Genomic DNA, 10,955 nt, shown 5'->3' on the forward strand with positions numbered 1-10,955 from the left:
TAAATTTTCTAAAAGAAAATCATTTTTGTGCTAGAAAAAGCTGAACAGGCTAAATAAAGACTTCAGATTTAACTAAAATTATATCCATTCAGTGTGAAACACTGTTGCTCTCATAGTTATCAAAAGCTCTGTTGGCAGTTGTGGGGAAGTTAATTACTTAAACTCACTTTGGTAGACAGTCTGTCAAAACACAGGATCTGTCGGGAAAAATAATGAAGAGAGTCCTTCACAGCAAAGAAGTTTGGGAATCAGTGATCGAAGGATCCCAGCCATTTAGAGCCATAAAACCCCTGAGTGGCTGGTACAGTGGCTCACATCTGTAATCCCAGCACTTTGGGAGGCCAAAGCAGAAGCATCGCTTGAGTTCAGGAGTTAGAGACCAGCCTGAGCAACATAGTGAGACCTCCTCTCTTTAAAAAATTAAAAAAAAAAAAAAAGTAGCTGGGTTTGGTGGCACACACTGTGCTCCCAGCTGCTCAGGAGGCTGAGGTAGGAGGATTGCTTGAGCCTGGGAGGTCGATGCTGTGGTGAGCTGAGATTGTGCCACTGCACTCCAGCCTAGGTGACAGAGGAAGGCCTTGTCTTTTAAACAGAACAAAACAAACTCCTTTATACATCACACCAACACCTCTTACGAAGTTCCACTGTAGACATATAGTTACCAGAATGTTTATTGGGAAAATTTCAGCCAACAGAAGTACTGTCAGTTCTCTGCATTTTTAATATAATCTATTTCCTTTCTACTTCTTTTCTCCCACCCTTCAAAAGCTGCCTGAATGAAATCATATCAAGAAAGAGAGGGGTTTTTTCTTTATTTTATTTTTGAGACAGTCTTGCTTTGTCACCCAGGCTGGAGTGTAGCGGCATGATCTCTGCTCACTGCAACCTCCGCCTCCCAGGTTCAGGTGATTCTCCTGCCTCAGCCTCCGGAGTAGCTGGGACTACAAACGCACACCACCACACCTGGCTACTTTTTGTGTTTGTATTTGTGTTTAATTTTTTTGAGACAGAGTCTTGCTCTGTCACCTAGGCTGGAGTGCAGTGGTGCGATCTCTGCTCACTGCAACCTGCATCTCCCAGGTTCAAGCGATTCTCGTGCCTCACCCTCCCAAGTAGCTGGGACTACAGGTGTGTACCACCACACCTAGCTAATTTTTGTATTTTTAGTAGAGATGGGGTTTCACCATGTTGGCCAGGCTGGCCTTGAACTCCTGACCTCAAGTGATCCACCCGCCTCGGCCTCCCAAAGTGCTGTGATTACAGGCGTGAGCCACCACGCCCAGCCTTCTTTATTTTATGTTACTTTATTTTTTGAGACAAGTTCTCACTCTGTTCCCCAGGCTGGAGTGCAGGAACACAACCTTGTTCACTGCAGCCTTAACCTCCTGGACTTAAGTGATCCTCCCATGTCAGCCTCAGGAGTAGCTGGGACTACAGGCATTTGCCATCACACCTGGCTATTTTTTTTTATTATTTTTTTCTAGATATGAGAGTCTCACCATGTTACCCAAAGTGGCCTCAAACCCCTGGGCGCAAGCAATCTGCCCACTTTGGCCTCCCAAAGTGCTAGGATTATAGTCATGAGCCACTGTGCCTGACTTCTTTAGATATATATATTTATTTTTGGGGAGTTGGGGGGTGGGGCAGGGAGTTATATAAAGCAACAAATAAGAGCTGAAAAATCAATAGAAAACTTTAAAATTTGCATAGCACAGGAAGTACCTCTTGGTTGGTGTGGGAATTTTTATTCATACATACATCATCTGCTGGCATATTCATCTACATGGGAAATGTGTTTGGATAGAAGGATCACACTTACCTTGTCTATTCAAGTCAGGAAGAAAAGAGGTGGAGTAAGAAAAAGGAATAGGTAGGGGAATAGTGTTCCCAAAGAAGAAACAAATAACTTGTGGTCCTAGCTTCTCCCAACTTGAAGTAATTTTAGGGCAGACATAAAATTAGTTCAATCACTAAAGAACCCTTCATTCTTATGCTTTTATTTATTTATTTGTTATTATTATTATTATTTGTTTGAGATGGAGTCTTACTCTGTTGCCTGGTCTGGAGTGCAGTGGTGCAATCTCGGCTCACTGCAACCTCTTCCTCAGTTCAAGTGATTCTCCTGCCTCAGCCTCCCAAGTAGCTGAGACTACAGGTGCGCATCACCGCACCCGGCTAATTTTTGTATTTTTAGTAGAGACGGGGTTTTGCCATGTTAGAGAGGCTGGTCTTGAATTCCTGACCTCAGATGATGTACCTGCTTTGGCCTCCCAAAGTGCTAGGATTACAGGCGTGAGCCACACCTGGCCATGCTTTGATTTTCGAAGGAGCTGACTCCTGAGACCTACTTGCTGGCTCACTTTGGAGAGGGTCCACTTTATTTGGCAAATACATAAGACAAGTGCCCCCTTGGAAAAACTCCATGGTTTATGTGTGAGTGTATATGTTTTATTAAGAAAAATCTCAAACATAAAAATAGTAATATAATGATCCCCCATACCCATCACTCAATTTTAACAATTATCAACACATAGCTTTTTCTTTGAGATGGAGTTTTGCCTTATTGCCCAGGCTGGAGTGTAGTGGCGCTATCTCAGCTCACTACAACCTCCACTTCCTGGGTTCAAGCATTCTCATGCCTGAGCCACCCGAGTAGTTGGGATTTCAGGTGTGCGCCACCACACTCAGCTAATTTTTGTATTTTTAGTAGAGACGGGGTTTTGCCTTGTTGGCTAGGCTGGTCTCGAACTCCTTACCTCAAGTGATCTGCCAGCCTTGGCCTCCCAAAGTGTTGGGATTACAGGCATGAGCCACTGCACCCAGGCTATTTTGAAGCAAATTCCAGACTGGATATTATTCCATCCCTATGTGTCATACTTCCACGTGTGTCTCTAAAAGATAAGGAAAAAAAATTCTGACACATCTAGAATGCCATTATCACTGTTTAAAATCACACAATTCCTTATTCTCACGTGTTTGTATAATTTTTTTCCATAATTTTTTGTTGTTTGTTTTTGAGTACTTACATTGTTCAAATCAGAATCCAGACAAAGTCCACACGTTGCTCGTGATTTCATGTCTCTTTTCAGTCTCGTTTTAATCCAAAAGTTTCCATCCTGTTTTGGTTTTTCCCAGCCAGTTTATTTCTTGAAGAAGCCAAGCTGTTCGACCTGTAGAATTTCCCACATTCTAGACTCTGCTGTTGCATCTTTGTAGTGTCATTTAACATGTTCTTCTCCCATGTATTGCCTGTAAACTAGTGGTTGGATTAGAGGCTTGTTAAGAGTCAGGCTCAGTTTTTTGGAAAAAAGACAAGGTGGTAGTGTGGTCCTTCCTATTCATCACCATTAGGAAGCACACAATGTCTCATAGTAATATATTGGCTTTTGAAATAATGATTCTAGCCCAGCAATTGATGATAATTGTCAAATCCATTACTTCATTAGGGGTTTATCTGTGTTTCCTGTCAGCTTCAAGGTACTACATTTGCTCTTTCAAGTCTAGGTTACTTATAAGATCACTTTGGTCTCCTAGATGCTTCCTAGTGATTGAATTTTCCAAAGCTCCAGCTAACTATTCTCTCCATGAGTTCTAATGGAGCACATGCACAGGGGATTTTCTCAAAGAGACTTTGCTCTTTGAAAAAAGCCGAGCCAGGTGCTGTGGCTCATACCTGTAATCCCAGCTACTTGGGAGGCTAAGGCAGGAGTATCGCTTGAAGCCGGAAGTTTGAGACCAGCCTGGGCAATATAGCAAGACCCTGTCTCCAAGAGCCAAGGTAGGAAATATTTTATCAGAGTAAGACGTTAGGGGAAGGGGAAGATATAAAGGCTGTCAGAATAGCTTCTTTGGGAAAATAGAGAAAAAGACTTTTCCTTTAAGACTCTAGTCTTTTGTTGCCTGGTGGTTTTGATGAATTGGCAGGGAATGTGATCATATAGTTGACTAAATTGGAGAAGGAAGTGTTCATGGAAAAGAGATTTTAGGCCAGGCACAGTGGCTCATTCCTGTAATCCCAGCACTTTGGGAGGCTGAGGCAGGAGAATCACTTTAGGCTAGGAGTTTGAGATCAGCCTGGGCCATATAGCGAGACCCTTTCTCAATTCAGAAAAAGAAAAAGAGATTTTAAATCCATCACTTGGATCCTAAGTTTCAACATGTAGCTTTTTTTGTGACAAGGTTAGGAGAGTTCTTGCCCCATTACAACAAAAAACCTCCCAATTTGAGTTTTTCAGGCTAAGTGCAGAGAGTGCCTTTAGCCTCTCACCTGCACTTAAGACCTCAAGGATTATGTCAGCCAGTCATCTCAATAGGTTGAAATGGTGCAGTGTTGCCGGGCACAGTGACTCACACCTGTAATCCCAGCACTTTGGGAGGTCGAGGCTGGCGGATCACTTGAGGTTGGGAGTTCGGGACCAGCCTGACCAACCCCATCTCTACTAAAAATACAAAATTAGCCGGGCGTGGTGGCACAGCCTATAATCCCAGCTACTCGGGAGGCTGAGGCAGGAGAATCACTTGAGCCCAGGAGGCAGAGGTTGTGGTGAGCCGAGATCATGCCATTGCACTCTAGCCTGGTCAACAAGAGCGAAACTCTGTCTCCAAAAAAAAAGAAATGGTGCAGTGTCATGTTGAAGTTTGCTTTCTAGAGTTTTAATGTCCAGAAATTTAAGTTTCAGAGACTCGAGAGCTACAGCCTCAAGGAAAAATAACTCCCCATTCAACAGCCTTATGATTATCTCCTATTTCGGATTGCATCCCTCAGCCACATAAAACAAGACATCCTAGAAGTGTTTCTGTTGACACTTCCCTGTGACTAGTTACCCATCCAGGGATGCTGAACTAACCCATCTTTTTTCTGCCTTTGTCTTCAGGAGCCAATGAAGTGCTTTTGGTGGTTGGGGGTTTCGGAAGCCAGCAGTCTCCCATTGATGTGGTAGAGAAATATGACCCCAAGACTCAGGAGTGGAGCTTTTTGCCAGTAAATAGTGGTGAAACCATTTGTTGGGAGGGATGTTAAATGTCCTCAGTCTCTGCCTCCAGATCATAGCTAATCCAGCCTTAAGAGTAGAAAAGCCTAGTAACAGGATGTTTCTTACAACAGTCTTGTGCATATAGTAGGTACTTACTTAACAGTTTTTGACTGTTTAGATTAGAAGATTATGCCTTAGAAATGTCAGTGGCCCTGTGTCAAGGTAAACTCAGATGGCCACCACTAGTTAGGTGCCTTTCTAAGCTGTCTGTATAATTCCTAGCACATTTCATTGGTCGTGCTATGTTAAACTGAACTGAATGTTAAATTGTGTTGAATTGAACCCAGTGTTCAGTTGAGCTCAGAAGTTTGGGCTGGGCGTGGTAGCTCACACCTATAATCCCAGCCCTTTGGGAGGCTGAGATGGGAGGATCTCTTGAGGCCAGGAGTTCAAGACCAGCCTGGGCAATATGGTGAGACTCTGTCTCAAAAAAAAGTAAACAAAAAAATTAGCCAGGCATGGTGGTGCATGCCTGTAGTCCTAGCTACTTGGGAGGCTGTGGCAGAAGATTGCTTGAGCCCAGGAGTTCGAGGTTGCAGTGAACTGTGATTGTGCCACTGCACTCCAGCCTGGGTGATAGTGAGATCCCAACTCAGAAAAAAAAAAGTTTATATCTGTCTCCCTCAGCATGTCTCTCGGTGCTGAATGAACAATAGTAATTTCTGAGAAAACATGGAAATCCAACCCTCCTACCTTTTAAGGTTCTTATAATAAATCCTCATCCTTTGATTAGCAATGTGGGAATACTTTTCTACTTTATTGAAGGATATCAGTCTCTTAGCCCAGTGCCTTATGGAAAAGAAAGGAGTCAGATACTGGATAACAGAAAGCTGTTAAATCTTTTGGAAGCCTTGGAAAGAGGCAGAGATGCAGAAAGCTTGTATCTTTAAGAGCACCACAACAGGCATTTCGTTCAGTAGGTAGCTATTTGGGAGCCACTTGAGGATGAACCACTTAAGGAGGGTTCATGATGACAGGTGAAGAAGCAGAGAGGTGTGCAGATACAACAGGGAAGATAGCAAAAGGTAAGGCCCAAAACTTGCCTAACTGAAATGCTCTGTACCTCTTCTCTCCAAATCCATAGAGCATCACTCGTAAGAGACGTTATGTGGCCTCAGTGTCCCTTCATGACCGGATCTACGTCATTGGTGGCTATGATGGCCGTTCCCGCCTTAGTTCAGTGGAATGTCTAGACTACACAGCAGATGAGGATGGGGTCTGGTATTCTGTGGCCCCTATGAATGTCCGACGAGGCCTTGCTGGAGCCACCACCCTGGGAGGTAGGCTGGATGTGCAGGGCAATTATTTCCATCTTACTGTGGCTGGACCAGGGTTTTTAACCTCTCCTGTTGTCTGGCAGGAGCATGAAATACGGAGAAAAAATTAAGGTCAAATGTTATTATTATTATTATTTGAGACAGGGTCTCTCTCTGTTGCCCAGGCTGGAGTGCAGTGGTGTGATCACGGCTCACTGCAGCCTCAACCTCCCCAAGCTCAAGCGATCCTCCCACCTCAGCTTCCTGAGTAGCTGGGACTACAGGCATGCACCACCATGCCCAGCTATATTTTTGTATTTTTAGTAGAGACAGGGTTTCGCCATGTTGCCCAGGCTGATCTCTAACTCCTGAGCTCAAGTGATTCACCCGCCTCGGCCTCCCAAGGTGCTGGGATTACAGGTGTGAGCCACTGTGCCCAGCCGACAAATACTCCTTTTTGCTTTCAGAAATATCAGTGTAATAGAAGCTATTCAATATTCATGGATGTTTCAGTATTGACTACAAAGTTGGCAAATCAAGTTCCAATGTGCTGGGTGGGGAACTGGCACTAGTTGTGTTTTTGCAAACTCCTAGGTGGTCTTTGAATGCTTTTAAGGATTTTATTTTACTCCATTCTTTTTAGATGTCTTCCTTGTCTATAAAACTTAATTGACTTATCTCATTAAAAAATACTTTGTTTTTGCTCTCAGACTTTTAAAGGACCCTTGGAAAATTTGTAGAGGAAAGAGTTCTTAGAAATCTCTCATTCTCTACTTTGTTCACTTGTTTATCTGCTGACCTTCCCTCCACTATTGTCCTGTGACCCTGCCAAATCCCCCTCTGCGAGAAACACCCAAGAATGATCAATAAAAAATAAAAAATAAAAAAAATAAAATAAAATAAAAAAAGAAATCTCTCATTCTCTTAATAGTCTGTAATTTGTTTATTCTGAGCAGATATGATCTATGTCTCTGGAGGCTTTGATGGAAGCAGGCGTCACACCAGTATGGAGCGGTATGATCCAAACATTGACCAGTGGAGCATGCTGGGAGATATGCAGACAGCCCGGGAAGGTGCCGGACTCGTAGTGGCCAGTGGAGTGATCTACTGTCTAGGTATTGAGTCTGGGATGCAGGAATGGGAGGGAACTCAATGGGTAATGGACTGTAGGTAAGGATTCCTTTTTACCAGAATGATGTTCATAGACTTCCCTTCAACTAAAACCCTGGTGTGTCTTAATATATTTTCCATTAATTGGGATTATCTTTTTCTTATAAGCGTAATGTCAGATTTCTCTTAGAGTTATTGGAACTCTTGTGGGAAAATTGAAACTAAAATAATTAGTTGAAGCACTCAGAAAAAAACCGACCAGGAATGGGCATGAGGATTTACCACTCTTTCTGGAATGGTCTCTGTCTTCCAGGAGGATATGACGGCTTGAATATCTTAAATTCAGTTGAGAAATACGACCCTCATACAGGACATTGGACTAATGTTACACCAATGGCCACCAAGCGTTCTGGTAAGACCAGATCTGAGGGAGGGGACAATAGGCGATGCTGTCAGACCTTTACATATATAATGGTGGTGCATGGGACAAACCGTAGATTAATGTAAAAATGAGATTCTGCTCTCCTCCTTGTCTCTGTTTTCTCTAAATATTAGGATAAAGACAGTTGATACTTACAACTAGATTATAAATTTGAAAGCAAAAGCCTTCATGTCTTTGTTCTCTCCCTACGTTTTAGAATATCTAGTACAATTTTGCGTGTGTAGTACATGTTAAATAAATGTCTGTTAAATAAAGTCTCTAATGCATAAGGACAAAAGAGTAGCTACTTACCTTCACCGAGAGCTTTTTGAAGTGGAGCAGGCTGGGATATAGAAAAGGAGAGAGCACTGTGCTGTTCTAGTTTACTTACTCTGGGTAAAAATTGCTTCAGAACCATAATCACAACTCCTTTCCCTCCATCTACCTTTATTGCCGCCTTTTTTTCACTTCCTCCCTTTCTCCTAATTAGAAGGGTTGGGCTCTGAGTTAATGAAAGTAAAGAAGAGAACCATTTTTATTATTTATCTTTTATCATTTCAAGTCCAAGCCAAAGGGTTTATAGATGGAATAACTTGTGCTGGACTAGATGATTCTAGGCCCGTGTGGGCCCAGTCCATATCCCTCATCTACTGTAGAACTCAGCTGGTCATTAGTGACCATAGTTTATTTCTATAATTCAGATTCTAGGCTTAGTACCATACATTTGCTAATGCCTTCATTTTCCCCAGGTGCAGGAGTAGCCCTGCTGAATGACCATATTTATGTGGTGGGGGGATTTGATGGTACAGCCCACCTTTCTTCCGTTGAAGCATACAACATTCGCACTGATTCCTGGACAACTGTCACCAGTATGACCACTCCACGATGCTATGTAGGGGCCACAGTGCTTCGGGGGAGACTCTATGCAATTGCAGGGTGAGGATTTAGAAACGAATCCAGACTCAATATGTAGCCAGAGCAAGAGTCTATGTGATCTGATCCTCATTTTTGGACGGAGACAAGACTTGGGTAGGGGTAGACATCTCTCCAGTGGCATCTTGATTTTTTTTTATTAGATTTTTTTTATTTTTTAGAGACAGAGTCTTGGGGTAGACATCTCCAGTGGCATCTTGATTTTTTTTTATTAGATTTTTTTTATTTTTTAGAGACAGAGTCTTGCTCTGTCACCCAGGCTGGAGTCTGAGTAGAGTAGCTGGGACCACAGGTGCACGCCACTGTGCCAGACTAGTTTTTTATGTTGCCTAGGCTGGTCTCCAACTCCTGGGCTCAAGCAATCCTTCCACCTCAGTCTCCCAAAGTGCTAGGATTACAGGTGAGAGTCACCATGCCTGGCCTCCAGTGGCAGCCTTAATGAAGGACTTGTGTGGAAAGGAATAGAAGGCGAATTTCTTTCTTTCTTTCTTTAAATTTTATTGAGACAGGGTCTCACCATGTTGCCCAGGCTGGTCTCAAATTCCCTCCTGAGCTTAAGCAATCCTCTTACCTCAGCCTCCTGCATAGTTGGGATTACAGGCACATGCCACTGCACGCAGCTGACTCATTTCTTTCTTTTGCTTCTTTCCCACTCAGATATGATGGTAATTCCCTGCTAAGTAGCATTGAATGTTATGACCCTATCATCGACAGCTGGGAAGTCGTGACATCCATGGGAACCCAGCGCTGTGATGCTGGTGTTTGTGTTCTCCGCGAGAAGTGACCATTGTTGGAGCACCATCAAGAGCTAGTGACCAGTCCAGTGGACAGTTAGTGGGAGAATCAAAAATCCTTTCCAGAATGTCTGTTTCTCAGTACGTGCACCGGGTGATTACAGGCACCAGTGCAGTGATGATTGTACTTATTTGACACATACTCCCCATCATCCTGGTTCTTGTTCCTGAGAAGGGTGGGTAACAGATATTCCAGGAAAAAGAATGCACATTGAATGGATGTGAGAGACCACATTGCCTCTCCCACTGCTTTGGGGAGCACTTTCCTGTCATTTCTAACTTACCACATGCTTGGTGTACTATATGTATGTTGTGCCTCATATGTTGCAAAGAACTAAGGTGAGTATAGCCTACTAGATATGGGCAATATCCAGCCTAGATGATTGGAAAGATACCAGTTTAAGTAAACTTGGTAAAATCCAAGTCTTTTTTTTTTTTTTTTTTCCAGGAACAACTACATTTTCTCATCTACAGGTAGCTAGGGGCAACACAGTTCCATTCTAGAGGGAAACAAAAGGGAGAGCCCCACAAAACTTTGGGGACAAGGGAGAGAGAGACTTATCTGACACTTCTTTTGGAGGTCAGGATTTGTATATCAGAATTGAAGTTAGAATTAAGTGAATTAAGCTGAATTTGATTGTGAGTGAACCTAGAACAGCACTGAAGTATTACATAACCTGGAAGACTGAGAAGGGTATATTATTTGAAGGATCTTTTTATTTCCCCGAGGTCTTTCGCACTGGAGACAGCATAAAAGAGTGAACAAATGTTGGGATGAGAGAAGATGACATCAATGTGGGAGTTCAGTATAACTGGGGATAAACTAGAAGTACCTGTGATTTTACAGTCATCTTATTACCTGCCAGGGCTCATCTAGCCATGGCAATGTTTGCCTTGAATGGGGGTGAAAGCCTTTCTTTGTTGGATGAAATACTACTACACTATTACACTTCCACACTATTTATTTGGGGATGGGCTGGGAGTGACAGTAGCCTAGTAGTTCAGCTACCTGATTACTGCCCCATTCTTTTAGAAGCACATGTCTGCCAAGGAGTGGTTTGTACTGCTGTGTTTGGTACATTTAGTCTTTTTTCTGCTATAAGTTTTCCTTACCTGTCATTTAGTGTAGATTTTATTCATCACAGGACAGAATAATCAAGGACAACCAAAATCCTTTTGTTAGTTTCAGTACCTCAGCTATCAACATTTCTGAGCTATCATACAATGTTCCTCTGTGTCATGGAGTGAAATTCTTGTTTTGTGGGTATTATGAGTGTGGGAATGTGATAACCTAAACAACCTTTGCTCTGAAATTCCATTTTTCCCTCTTTCCCTGAGTTGTATTGACCTACAGAGTTAATTTCCTTTGTATTTTTTTAAGAAAATATTAAAAATCAGCGGTCTCAAA

General features: G+C 42.7%; 1 protein-coding gene across 6 annotated transcripts in view; it reads left to right on the forward strand.

Annotated features, from left to right (window-relative positions):
• The window catches only part of KLHL12 (kelch like family member 12), a 36,709-nt gene extending 25,754 nt beyond the window's left edge, over positions 1 to 10,955 (forward strand). For 2 of the 6 annotated variants that reach the window (XM_019028935.4, XM_004028174.4), the window contains exons 7-12: positions 4,875 to 4,981; positions 6,118 to 6,313; positions 7,246 to 7,404; positions 7,713 to 7,811; positions 8,570 to 8,756; positions 9,411 to 10,955. In XM_019028935.4, the coding sequence (XP_018884480.3) occupies positions 4,875 to 4,981; positions 6,118 to 6,313; positions 7,246 to 7,404; positions 7,713 to 7,811; positions 8,570 to 8,756; positions 9,411 to 9,537 (875 nt within the window). In that variant the 3' untranslated portion in view covers positions 9,538 to 10,955. The remainder of the gene's footprint in view (positions 1 to 4,874; positions 4,982 to 6,117; positions 6,314 to 7,245; positions 7,405 to 7,712; positions 7,812 to 8,569; positions 8,757 to 9,410) is intronic. The other 4 variants (XM_055368443.2, XM_055368456.1, XM_055368451.2 and 1 more) reach the window with 2 other exon arrangements.

Source organism: Gorilla gorilla, chromosome 1, assembly GCF_029281585.2.
Source record: "Gorilla gorilla gorilla isolate KB3781 chromosome 1, NHGRI_mGorGor1-v2.1_pri, whole genome shotgun sequence".
In the NCBI taxonomy this organism is placed as follows: Eukaryota; Metazoa; Chordata; class Mammalia; order Primates; family Hominidae; genus Gorilla; species Gorilla gorilla.